The sequence below is a fragment of the Tasmannia lanceolata genome, unplaced genomic scaffold (genome assembly GCF_043159265.1).
Source record: "Tasmannia lanceolata isolate RefF3 unplaced genomic scaffold, GAP_Taslan_0.1 ptg000048l, whole genome shotgun sequence".
Taxonomy (NCBI): Eukaryota; Viridiplantae; Streptophyta; class Magnoliopsida; order Canellales; family Winteraceae; genus Tasmannia; species Tasmannia lanceolata.
The window spans coordinates 2,013,710-2,027,950 of record NW_027518725.1 but is presented as its reverse complement, the minus strand read 5'-3'; the positions used below and the strand labels follow the sequence as shown (position 1 = coordinate 2,027,950).

Here is a 14,241-nt window from a genome sequence, read left to right as displayed (position 1 = left end):
TTTAGTTTGTGAATTTAAAAACAGGGCAAATACAGACTTTTATTTCGTATGTAGTTTCTATTGCTAATCACATCACTATAGACAAAAAAAACTACCACAGATGCAAGATTTACTTATGTATAAACTGTGAAAGTTAATGATTATTTCCTACTATGTCAGTCACTTTGTTTGTTTAAGAGCAGTACTGATAAAATATATAACTCAACACAACTGAATAGTAGAACGTGGATAACCTGTAGGAGATCAAATTAGTGAGAAATCCAAATGTGAGAAATCCATATCTTAATCTTGTGGGATCCAAACTTGGCGTTAAGGATAAGAGAACTTGTTTTTCTCATAAAAATGAGGGCTATCTTGATGGGTTGAGGTGTCTTGTTTCCTACAAAGCAAGAATAGTGACTCCATTTTACTCAAGCTGGTGTGTGTGTGTGTGTGTGTGAGAGAGAGAGAGAGAGAGAGAGAGAGAGAGGTGCGTGTGAGGTGCCTGTGTGTTCCATCTTTGTTGTTTTTTCCCTTGGGGTTTGTGTATGCTCTTTATTGAGAAGAAGAAACAGAAAGGGTTGTAGTTTGCGGGCTTTGAGTTAATCCTGATATAATCCTCGTATTTCGTTTCCTCGTAGTGGAAGATTGTGTTCTTGTCTATGTATGTAGGCATCTTGGCCAAACAACATAAAATCTCGTTGTATGCATCTTGCCATTTGTTTATTTCTACTAGGGATTTGCTACGACAGCTCACGAGGTGGCTGGTCGACGTGCGACAGACCAGCTGCGAAATGCCTTTTGCGATGGATGCTAGCAATTTCCTTTCTACTACTCTATTTCTTTGCCTACGGTCAGATCAAATTTTGCTCGACAGATTTCTCAACACATGGATAGAGTTGACACGAAGGTAACAAGAGTTCTACGTCCATTGGGATCGAATTTAGCTTTCAGTAAAATAATTAACAAAAAAAAACCTTATTATAGGAGTAAATTTTTTGACAAAGTACGATCTCCAACTCCTAAGGGCGAATTCAACCCCCCCCCCCCCCCCCGCCCGTGCGGCAATACACATGCGCCCCCTTATAATGTGATTTGACGTCAAAAAGCGTTAAAGTTGCCCACTGTTCACATCAAATCACGTTATAAGGGGGGCGCATGCGTACTGCAAGGGGTGAAAATATCATCTCACAAAAATTAATCTTCAATCGGAAGTAGATTTTTTATTAGCTTTCACCAGACCACCATTCATAGAAAGTGTAAAAATTACTTGAACAAAAAACCTTAGAAAGGGGTTAAGACTGGAAAAATCCATAGCCTTCATCAGAGCTCCGTAGTGACTGATGAGCTCTCTCTTTTGAAGTTAACCGGGGACTTTTGGGGGCCGAATGACCAATTTTATTTAAACCGAATGGCTTATGTGCCTTATATTTATATTGTATCGTCTTCTCCTTAACCTTGTGAACCATTCGGTTTAGATGGTGGAATCACCATGTAAATCTAATGGGTGAACCATTCAAATTGGACGGTTCAGATCAGTTTTTCGGCTCAAATGAGTTCTGATCGGACCGGTGCTTCAACTGTTAACCAGATGAAGAAAAGTCTAAAATAAAGAAGTGGCATTATCAAAGAGGAGTGCAGATATCATCTCCTAGAAAACAAAACAAAAAAAGAAGAAGAAAAAGACATTCAAGACTGCCACAATAGTTGGCAAACCTCCTAAGCCATGTTCCTTTAAGATCATGCCGACCTATTATTGGACTCAAAATCAGAGGTAAAAATTTGAGTCCAATGATCGGTTTGGCACTAATAATCTTAAACGGACAGGGCCTTTGGATTTTGAGAATCGATTTTGAATTCAAAACACATTCTTGGCAAAATTGGGAGTTTGCATCGAATTTGTACTCAAATTGATGCTACATCCCAGCAAGAAATACACATTGTTGGTATGTAGTATAGATTTGAGTTTGAGGCAAGTCTTGCAGCCAAGAAATTATTTTTTTTAACATGATAAAGTAGTCATTTTGAGCCGGATAGATCCTTTCACCTCCTTCATGAAAATTTTCTAACATTAGCCGACCCCAACTAGTTTGGGACAAAGGCTTAGTTGAGTTGAGTATGATAAAATAGTGTCCGAGTAGTGAGAGAGGGGTAAGTCAAGTGGGAGGTGGAGAGATAGAGGGACAGATTGAGGAGGGTGAGAAGCGGCTGAAAATAAAGGAAAAAGTCGATCCTAGTTTTAGCCACTTCTCAACACTTTGGAGACACTAGACACTAGTTTCCTCATTTTTAGCCACTTCACCACTCCAGACACTAGTTTATCATGAAAAGAAAATTCATGGTAGCGAAGCATGCCCTAAATCGATTATACACTGCAAACCAAACGCTCAACTTTGCCAACAATCAGTTTTGGAGTCGAAATTGATTCTCAAAATCCAAAACAAATGAGACATAAATGATTTGAAGACACTACAAGACGCCAGGGCCGGGACGGCCCCTGCTTGAATGCCCTAGGTGAAGGCTACACTATGATAAACAAGGAGAACAACAACAATGCAACTTGGGTCGGGTCGGGTTGAACTTTTTGCTAAAAAATGAATTGGAATCAACCCGAACCCAACCCAATTTTATGGTAAAAGCTCAACCCGAATTCCCCAAAATCAACCCAAGTTGCACCCCTAAATTTGTTCACTCATAGGAATTATTAGTGGTTCTATAATCAGTAATCACAAACAAGAAAAAAGCTCCATAAAAATGTTATACTCATTCTATAAGCAGTAATCACCAACAAGAAAACAAATTCCATAAAAAATGTTAAACTAGTTCTATAAGCAATTATCACCAACAAGAAAAAAAGAGTTCCATAAAAGTGTTGTTAAACTCATTCTATAAACAGTAATCACCAACAAGAAAAAAAGTTTCATAAAATGTTGTTAGACTCCTCGAGCTTCTCTTCACAGAAACAAAAGGAGAACCACTATAAGCAGTGATCACTAAGAAGAGAAAAAATTCCATAAAAATGTTGTCAAATTCGATCAGGTTTCTGTTCAACAGAAACAAAATTCCCAAGCCAAAAAGAATGATTACCAAGTGCTTTAAAAAGGCAATAATGTTTTTTCCATCTTCCAGAACATAGAGATAAAATGTCTTAATTTATTTGCAGAATAAGAAACAGCAACAAAAAATTGCTCTCCATGAAAACCAGACTAAAGAGAAAAAAAAAATAAGATTAAAAAATAAGTAACAGACCCATATGAAGTGCGGCGGCATCCATACAAGCAGCCATTAGGCTAAAAAACACACAAACTACCAAAACTGTCTCAGTCCTGCATTCCCCAATAAACTTGAGAAAGGATGGGGAAGAAAATCGAGAGAATAGGGAAAAAAATACCAATTTGCTAATCCATAAATATTAGAACACCTTTATAATCATTTCAGTTGAAGCTTTTGCTCCCATACTCCTTCAGTTATCAGCCACTTCACCATCGACTTTCTCAGCCCTACAATATAAGTTTTCAAAAAACAGTCAAATACAGAGCCCACGGTAACCGTATAAATGATTTGAATATGTCAATAATTATGACAAGAAGCAAACAAAAAAGGAGTTAATTATTATAGAACAACTACTTTTAGAACAGTTTGCAGTTTGGTAGTTGTAGATGATGCAAATATATCTGATTATTTGATTATATTGTACAGTTGAAACACACCAGAATGAAAAGCTGTAATTGGGTGTAATATTTTCTGAATAATCAGCCGTTCGAGGATGTATGAGGGGATTAAAGAGGGATGACAAAAACACTATTTGTGTTCTAAGAGATGTCATAAGTTCAAATGCATCACGAATAGAATGAATTTGGACACAATTAAGATCGATCAGAATAAAAGAATTGCAGAGGATGCCATTCAAAAAAGGCTCAAAAAAGCAAAAAAAGAATTACAAAGAATAGCACATGTATGCACACCATCATCATAACAATAATTATCACAGACAACACAGGCAATGGGAACTAAAGTTACATTGTGTTTATTAAATCAGGTCAGATTAACTAAGATATTTAGTAATGTATAGCAGTAATAGATAATGGCAGCAAGGAGGGAGAGGGCGATGAAAAGGAAGATTCGTCAATAATAAGGAACTCATTGATGATGATTAAAATCCATACTTAGATGCTTAATTTTCAGAGAAATTAAAGAGCATGGATTTTCAGAGCAATTAAAGAGCTCAAGCTATAATCTTTTTAAGTGATTCGGACCAGAGAGTCATTACGCAGAAGGAAAACAACGAATAAAAGGATGACAAGAACTCCATCAGGCTTCTATAAGATCCAACAAATAAAGTCAAATGCACCATTATTACGTAGCAAGGGAAAATTAAATGTGAGACACCAACTATTTCATATTTAAGGACAGCAGAATGGTTCACAGCTGTTTTCTTATCTATCTCTGTTAACAAGAGTAAAGCCTTCTATAAAAGTTCTTCACAGTAAATAAAGCCCACCTTATCGGGAAGCTTGGCATAGCTTTTATTCAAGCATAATGAAAACTAATTGATTGTGAAGTAAAATAATATTAAAAAGGCAAGTCATAAAAAATCTGCAACAAAGGACATCTTCTAGGATATGCAAAGACCAACCAGGTAACCTTCAATGCTTTTGTTCGTCACAAACCTTGAATTAAATGAACCAATGCCATTTTCTTAGAAGAAGAAACTGATAGGACATCCTCTAAAACCAAAGGCTGGAAAGAAACACATCAAAGATCAACCAATAGCCACTTAGCATATTTAGGAAGGCCTTTGAGATGAACTACATAAACCATGCCAATGATTTTATCCTAAAGACCTATGGCTCCACAGCTCAACATGCGTTTTTATCAAGAATAGAACACCTGAAATACGTAAAAAAAAAAAACCCTCTAGCATAGGCCTTTACCAAGAACAGTTTCTGACACTACTGCTTGGAAAAGTTGAAACAAATACACTTTTGGAGTTTTGGGGGAATGCGAAGTATTAAAATTGTTCTATAGATGCCAGGTCTCATGCATGTCACAACACGAAAAGGCTTGGGAAAATGATGACATAAATTTCAAGGATGTTGAAAGTTGAAACATGTAGAAAGGATGAATCAGGGACTTGATAAAGAACCAAGCCTGCATGAATAAGCTAGCATTAAAATTTGCTCTCTCTTGCATCCAGAACGTAGTTGTCCAGGAAGTAAGTTCTGGCTTGGTTGTTGAGCTTCCTTTTTGTTTTTGTTTCTGTGTTGTTGTTGTTTTTTTTTTTGAATGGTGGTTTTTTAATTTCCTTAGAAGAGAGAAATATTCAAAATTCTAAGTAGTTATCATGTTATCCAGTGTTTCAAAATGCAGATGCAGGTCAAAACGGGCCAAAGAAAATCATAGTCGACTCGGACATTCGATCCATAGGGATTAGTCCCGCCCTAAAAATGGGGTGGGGATACCCTATGTCATAAAAATAAAAATAAAGACTCGCCCAAGTTATGACCGCGTCAACCGAGTACTCGACCACATGGGCAATCACACGATATGTGACCCAGCTTACCACAATTGAAACGTTCGAATGTAGTGCCTTGTGATTTGGGTCCTAGAAGTCCACAACCTGTGTTCCTCTCACCTACAGGTGGTCTCGTGGCAGCGCTCTTTGGAGAAAGAATATGATTCAAGCGACCAGTCATAGAGTTCCTATTACCTTAATTAGAGGGGCCACTGTCAATTTCCCTTCGCAGAGAACGATAGGTGAAGAGAAATGCATCAACAAAAGTGAGAAGAGTGTGAAGAGAAACCGACTCCTGGAGCAGCCTGTTAATAAATCGAGCAGAAGCTTGCTCTTCATCTTCAGCTATAGCATTATGGACTGTTAGGAGATGAAACTCTTCTACGTATTCCTTAACGGATCTAACTCCTTGTTTAAGGCCCAAAAGACTTTGGTAGTGTCCCCTTAAGTCAAACGGCATGTAATTTCATTTCATCTTGGCCTAGTAGTTAATCTTGGGCTTCCCTCTTTTGAGTTCTCATATTTTGGATTTGTTTCTATTAAACAGGGTCAGCACCTTTTAGTTTCATGGTAATAAATTTGACTTTCTTATCTTCAATGAGGTTTTTCTACTCAAAGGAATTATCTAAGTTGACTACCCACTCAATAAAATGCATCAAGGTTGGGGATGACCCTTAAAATCCCCAACATCAACTCCAACTCTACTAGTCAGTTACTTCACAACCACCCCCCCCCCCCCCCCCCCAAAAAAAAAAAAAAAACCTCTGCAGTCTTTTGACCCTTCTAAGACTCACACTAGCCTATCCTCAAAAATGACGTCTAGGCTTGTCATACCTCATTGTGTTCTACCGCACCTTCATATTCAATCAGATCCAACCCTCAGCTACTCATCCCATCTTGCATTGGTGGATAGGTTTGGCATGAATTCCCAAGGCATTTTCGGGAACCCCAAGCCCAACATGCTCGCAGATGCGGTTTAGGGTGACTCTAATCTCATCTAACATGTCCGAGTGTTGGCACAACGTAGCTTGAATGCTTTATTGCCAGGCTCATCAGGGTTGGCCTCGACCTTGCCCTCGATGTGGAACAAGGGCCCTAATAATCATGGGTTAAAAGTGAGTAACTTATGTGCAGGACAACCCTATAAGCTTTGGAGAGATGCTAAAACACCTAAACAAGAATGGAAGGGCTCAAAGCTAGGTAAAAAACACTCAAACACTCTACAGTAGACTCTATGACCTAGGACAGTATTACGAACTACAAATCCTATCAAAAGATTCCCTAGCAGACAAAAAAAACGACTAACCAAGACGCTATTAGGAATTTTAGCTAATATCTGAATAGCACTAAATGTACTCTCTAAGAAGTACGACTGAGGAAGACTCGGTACTATTGCCGAACACCTAGAGGGCATAAATTGAATGAATTCTATTAGTTATCTAAAATCAAAGCTCTGATACTAATTTGGTGCAAATATAAGGTTCGCATGTCAGATATCGGAACTTTGGATTAATGGAAAAAAGTTTATAACTAAATTAGGGCAGCAACATACTTTCCCAAACAAGTTAAATAAAACATAGTAATAATTTGCAGCTTGAGTTTTCATACAAAGTTCAAAGATATTGAGTTCATTCATCAATAAAGAACATAACCAATCCTTGCAGTGTTTCATACGTCATATCTATAATAAACCAAGCTAACTAAGAAAAGAAGCAGATCACAAATATATGTGGCATAAACAATAGATACAAAAGTAAGTCTGAAAGTGGTTAGATCAATACCTAGGTCGTGGTAAAAAGGGTGAATACCTAGGTGGTGGTAAAAAGGGTGACAGGATGAGTATGATGGTGATGATAGGAAGAGGTTGGGGAATGGTTTCTGAAAGAGGAGATCAAGAAGTAGAGGAGAAAGGTTAGAGAAATAAAGAAGGGAAAGGGAAATGGAGAGGGAATAGAGGGATAGAGGAAAAATAGAAAAGGAATAGAAGATAATGGGAGAATACCTGAGAGGGGCGTGCTGGGGCATTGTGCCCTGGTCGTCCCGTGAGAGAATGGGAGCAAGAGGAGAGAGATAGCATGAGAATGAGGTGTGGCAGTTCACAGTCGTGAGTAGAGGAGAGAGAGGAGAAAGAAAAGAGGGTGCCTATCTCAGTCGTTAATGAAAACAAGGGGGGGGGGGGGGGGGGGGGGCGCGTAAAAGAAAGAACGAGGAGGAGCAAGAGGAGGGGTTTCTTTTCCACGTAGTAAAGTGGGAGAGGGGAAAAGCCATACAAAGAGTTGGATTTAGGGCTTTATGAGGTGGTTTATGGGAAATGTCAAAAGCGTTTTAATATGCATAAAGGGTTTTGGGCTTAGGTTATGGGTCATTCAGGTCATAGGACTTTAGGTGGTTTAGGTATTAGGCTTAGGGTTATGAGTGCTGGGCGATAGGAAGAGGGGTAACTCATGGTAGTGATGTGGATTGTGGACATCCAGTGGAATCAATCAAATATATTAAAAATAAAAATGAAGTGCCTGGATGAAATAAAACAAACATATCCAACAGAAATAAACTAATCCTAAGGCCACATCACATCAGCTTTGGGCGAGAGCTCTTCTGTTCGGTCTCTGATGGTGTAACCAATGTATGTCCATCCCCCTGATTGTGGAAGGTGACTCATCAAATGTGATTGCATGGGCCATCGGTACTGCGAAAGGCCCGTGGCGTCTCCGGGCGGTCATAGCGGAAATTCGGGATTTGGTACAAGTTTTCAACCCCCAAATTGAGCACAGACTTCTGTCTCCTAATGAAGCAGCGGACTGCCTGGCCAAAGCAGGGGTCTCGAGAGAGGAAATACACATCCAAATTAATACGGCTGTCATGGGAACTGGATGAAATTCACAAACTATGTGTGTACTACGTGTATCACCCATCTTTATGAATGGGTCATGGATCCTTAATCCTATCCTGTAATCGGGGCCATCTTGTCCCCTCTCTTTCTAGCCAATAAAGTCAACTTTCAAAAAAAAAAACATCACATCAGCTTTGTACCCATAAAGATCAAAGGCATGAATTCATAAACTAAAATAGAGTAGCAGGAAGAGCATCTAGATCAAACAATATAGGGTCATAGATAAAATCAATAGCTAAAGTCAGCAGTTAGCTCATAGCTCATACAAAAACCCCATTTATAATTACTTAATGATAAAAAAAAATCACTATTTTCATGTATGACTAATTGATATATAAGCATTAAAGCATCGATCATCTTGTAATCACCATTTTCAGTGTATGACTAACTGATATATAAGCCTTATAGCACCAATTATCTCGTACTCACCATTTTCAGATCATCAACGGTACCACACAAGAATATTTTGAAACAAAGAATTATACTTAGGAACTGATATTTATAAGAACTTCACTTAAAACCCATTAGCTAATTGATCTGAATTATATGAAATCCAATCAATCACCTTGCAGATTTATTGTTTTGTTAAGAAGAGGGTGTTCGGTACCAATCCCGGTGGGAATTGAACATGAGACCGTAGATAAGGTTCATGTACCTTTACCACAAACACAACAGAGTGGGGTTGGTAGATTTATTGTTTTGTTATCTCTACAATCCAAATATTTAAAGACAATTCACTGATATAAGAAGGTTAGGCAGATACAAGTAATGTTTTCATAGCACAGAATAAGAAACTGAAACATACTAAATACCACATAAAGTATAAAAGCAAAAACCCATTAGCTGATTGATCTGAATTATATGCAATTCAATCAATCACCTTGAAGATTTATTGTTTTGTTATCTCTACAAACTAAATAAAGAAAAGACAAATCACTGATATAAGCAGGTAGGGCAGATACAAGCAAGGTTTGAAATTTCGGTTTCGGTTTCAGCCTTAGCACCGAAATTTAAAACCATGGATACAAGTAATTTCTTCATGTAAAAATACGAGACTCAAACATACTAAATACCACTTATAAAGTATAAAAGCAAAAACCCATTAGCTGATTTATCCAAATTATATACAATTCAATCAATCACCTTGCAAATTTATTGTTTTGTTATCTCTACAATCCAAATAAAGAAAATGCAAATCACTAATATAAGGAGGTTGGGCATATACAAGTAATGTCCTCTGGAATAAGAAAACATACTAAATATCACAGAAAGTATAAAAGCAAAACTAATTTGCTTGCAATTCAATAAATCACATTGAAGATTTATAGTTTCGTTATCTCTAAAATCCATATAAGGAAAAGACAAAGCACCGATATAAGCAGGCTGGGCAGAGACAAGTACTGCCATGAATATGAAACTCAAACAACATACTAAATACCACATAAGCTACAAAACCAAAAACCAATTTGCTTAGATAATCAATCAATCAATCAATCAGACCTTGGAGGAGTAACATCAGCCAAATCTGTCTTCCTCCAATTCGTCTCCGTCAGATCCTCCGCACGCCCGTTCCCACTCCCAAAGCTCTTCTTCCCAAAAGAAGGCCCATCGCTCGAACCCAACTCCTTAATCTTCATTGACTCAAGCTGCTCATCAATCTTCTTCCAATCCTGTCCTTTCTCCGCTAATACCTCCTCCCTAGGCCGAGCTTCCCCAAACGGATTCGAACCCTTTCCTCCTCTCACCGGTCCCACTTGCTCCCCATCGCTCACCGGCAAAGTCCGTGGCTGTAACACAATCCGCGGCCTCCCACTCCCCTCCTCCTTCTTCTTCCCCCACGAATCCGAATCCCCACTTCGCGGCCTCTCTTCATTCTTCCTCCCCCACGAATCCGAATCCGAATCCGCATTCGAACCCTCCTTATGAAACATCTCAAAACCATCCCTCTTCTCTTTATAACCATCAAACCCTAATCCTCCCCCAATTCTCTTACTCTCAGAAGGAACAAAGCTCTTATTTGATAACCAGTTATCAGAATCATCAGCCCTAGATTGCGAATCAAAGAAACTTCCACTCCCTCTGTCTCTCCTCTCCGGTGGAGGGGCCGATTTTTTCCCAGCACCCCAATCATCAATCTCATCAGCCCTAGAAGGCCCTGATTCCCGATTAAACCCTAACCCACCATTCCTCCTGGGCTCATCAGAAACCCTAGAAGAACCCCAACGTGTAGAATTTGCCTCGTCACCGCCCACCACCGGTGACCTCCGGTCATAATCCCGGCCACCACCACCGCCATAATTACGAAACCCACCACCGAGGCGGGACCGATCGAGCTCTTCAGCAGAGCGCTCGCGTGGGCCCGTAGGGAGTATTATGAGTTCACCTGCTGTGAGGCCCACGGGCCGGGCCTGGGCTTGGGCCTTGGCTGCGCCATGAGAGACATTCTTACCTGTTGTGAACTCGGCTAGAGAAATCGGTTGTGATTTCTTCTTCTTAGGTTTTACTGCCGCTGTAGCCAAGGAAGGGAAATCAGAAAGGGGTTGTTGTTGTTGTTGTGGGTTTTGGAGATTATTCTGAGTTGAATCCGAGTTGACTCGGCCGTTCTCTTGTTCTAGAATTTCTAGGTCATCTTGTTGTTCAGAATCCAGAGCCCATGCCCCTGGTTTTGCCCACGCCGAAACTGTTGTCGCCATTCTTCTCTCCTTTTGCTCGCTCTAGTTTTTTCTCTATTACTTTTCTGAGAAGAATAGTGGGTTTATAAAGAGAGCCGTGTACATGTGTTTTACCTAGAGGGTGCAAGTTTGGCCCTGTCAGCCCCGAGCCCGAACAGGGTCGAGGCTGGATTTTCTAACCTGAGAGCGGGTCAGGATTCATTTTTTTACACCCTGACTCAGGTCAGGCAGGTTTTGGGTTAATGCCTCTGGTACCGTGACTCGGCCCGACCCTGAGTTTTCTATTATAGAATTGAACCATCTGTGGATGTTTCTTTTGCTAATGTTTTCTATTATTTTGGATTGATATTTCTTTAGATTATTATTATTAATTGTCTCTGTTTCCCGTCATGTTGTTGAAATCATATTGTCTTATTTTGTTCCTTTTATCTGTTTATTGATCATTTTGTTCCATATGATAAGTTGTTGCTTTATTTTTGGCACTCTTAACAGGTATTTGCACTACGATCAATTAGGGCCGGGCCGGCCCTGCCCAATCAGGGCGGGCCAGGGCCAGCACAATACCCTGTAGGGCAGGTCATGGGTTGAGGTTTTCCGGCCTTGACTAAGGGTCAGGGCTCAGATAATGGGATCCAGAGTTTCAGGGCTCAGATAATGGGATCCAGAGTTTGGCTAGGGTTTTGAAAAACCCGACCCAACCCAACCTGTTGCAACCCTAGTTTTACTTCTATAAGGATTACATCTCATTAAGTTACTAATTTAGGAATTTGATAGATTCCACTCCTGTTTTACTTGGGACAGTTACCAGGGGCTGTCCTAATTTAAAAAAATACTGAACAATACTGGCTTACACCATATAAATCCAGTATTTTTCAATAGTACTATACGGCCCACAACCCGTAGGATGATCCAAACTGCTCATTTAATGGGTTACAACGTAAATCGGAGGGTTAGGATCAACCTATAGAAATGTTTTTTGGGCACAATCTGTTTTGGTTGTGGCCCATCTAATGGACGGTTTGGATCAACCGTACTTTTAACAAAGTGAGGAGTGCGATCATCAAAATACAGTAGTGCTGATAACATTTTCCTATGTTACTAATTTTAATTATACATATTATGTCTCCTTCTCAACTCAAGCGCTATCACCGTTCCCAACAAGCTCTCACAAGCCAATTTAAAAATAAAAAATTAATTGTCGATATCAAATAGCGATCGGATCCAAAACAGCTAAAGCAGGAGGGACAATCCTATATCCGATTTAGTTAGGGAAATGTTATCAGCACTCCAATATTTTGATGATGGCACTCCTCACTTTATTAAAAAGTAAAGTATGACCCGCACCATAGGATGATCCATATTGTCCATTAGATGGGCCACAGCCTAAACAGGTTGTGCCCCAAAAATCATTTCCATAGGTTGATCCTAATCCTTCGACCTACAGAGAGATGGAATATTATTGGGTTGATCCTACTCCTTCGACCTATAGATCGGAGGGTTAGGATCAACCTACGGAAATTATTTTTGGGCCACAACCTACATGTAGGTTGTGGCCAAGTTTTAAATTTCGGTTTCAGGGATAATTTCGGACCTAGCCGAAATTCAGTAAAGACGCATGGAACATTGATTATTTTGGCCCAAATTTTGGCTGAAATTTGGGAAAGGTATTTTTTTCAAATTTCACTGAAATTGACTAAATTTCCGAAATTTCGACCAAAATTTGGTACATTTCACCAATTTCGGATTTCGGACGTTTCGGTTTCAGTCTTGACCGAAATCCAAAATTTCAGACTTCGGATGAAATTTAAAACCTTAACTGTGGCCCATCTAATGGATGGTCTGGATCATCCTATTCTGCGGGTCATACCGTACCTTTTAATGAGGAGTGCCACATCAAAATACTGGAATGATAGCATTTGCCTTTTGTTATACTACTTTACAAAATAACCTCTAATTTTTTATAAAAGTATTATTTTGGGGTATTTAAGTAAAGATAAAGAAGATGGATTTTTTTAACATTTATTATTTTTAGTATTTTTTCCATTCATCTCTCAACTCTGTAGTCACCCTCTTTTCTTCAGTCTCTAACCATTGACCCTAAGTCCCTAGCCCACTGTGTCGTTGCCATTGCAGCTCACTCTCGTGCTTGCCGTTTTATGCTGTGTAAAATGTAAATAGGACCTACTAGGACGCTCTGATGGACGGTCCAATTTGAAATGGAGAGTTACCGAGACATAGGAAGTATAAACTGAAGAACGCTCTGAATAGAATCCTACCGATAAGAGATTTGAATGGATTGTGACTGTGACACAGGTGGATCTGATCCCGAAGTGGATGTGTTGACAGCCCTAGGGAAAAAGACTATGGGTCCACATTCGCATTTTATGATCCAACGGTTCTAAATGCTTAAATGGAAGATCAAGATCATGTCCTACATTACATGAGTGTGTCATCGCCACGGTGGGAGTTTTTATAGAGTGTTACATGATACAATGGGCCCCACATTATTAGATGATCCAAACCTTTTATTTGTTGGGCCTCGAAAATTATCTCTACACGACGATCGTAACCCTCCGATTCTATAGAGGTCTCAATCGAAAGGTTAGGATCATCCTATGGAGATGATTTCTGTGGCATGGCCCATTTAAGTCGGGACTGAAAAATTGAACAGATTGGATCATTCAATAATGTGGGCCCTATTACAATTTTTGTTGTATATGCATATACAAGCAGATGGCATATAAAAACTCCAAAGAAGGTTTTTATTCGCTTCTGATATTAGTCAAGTGCTTCCCGCTTATGCTAACATATTCCTTAAGTTTGAATTCTTGGATTCATTGAAGAGGAGGCAAAGTAAAGTGAGAGTGACTCGAAGAATCTTATTCTATGACTAGTTATAAGTTATAACTAGGGGAATATGTTAGCTTAAGATATGTTATTCCGAAGGTGAAAGTGAACCATTGTGAGATGGAAAGTGATCTATAACTCTAATTATTACTTTGAGCTACTGATTATCCAATGTATACAATACACATACAAGAGATTTATAGGGTTTTGTTAGTGGTTTCCATCATGTACGGGTGTGGACTGAATAGTTTGTTGATCAGTTTATCATGTTTGGCAACATTGCAAAAACATTAAGGGTCCGTTTGGCTACCATGATTCTTTTTCTTAGAATATTAGCT

General features: G+C 39.2%; 1 protein-coding gene across 1 annotated transcript; it reads right to left on the bottom strand.

Annotated features, from left to right (window-relative positions):
• Positions 1-3,186: 3,186 nt before the first annotated feature.
• Positions 3,187-11,128, bottom strand: LOC143864108 (eukaryotic translation initiation factor 4B3-like). Its single transcript, XM_077374902.1, has 2 exons — positions 9,885-11,128; positions 3,187-3,479 (listed from the first exon to the last, which is right to left on the bottom strand). The coding sequence occupies exons 1-2, from the start codon at positions 11,075-11,077 to the stop codon at positions 3,443-3,445; spliced, it is 1,230 nt and encodes a 409-aa protein (XP_077231017.1). The 5' UTR covers positions 11,078-11,128; the 3' UTR covers positions 3,187-3,442.
• Positions 11,129-14,241: the final 3,113 nt, after the last annotated feature.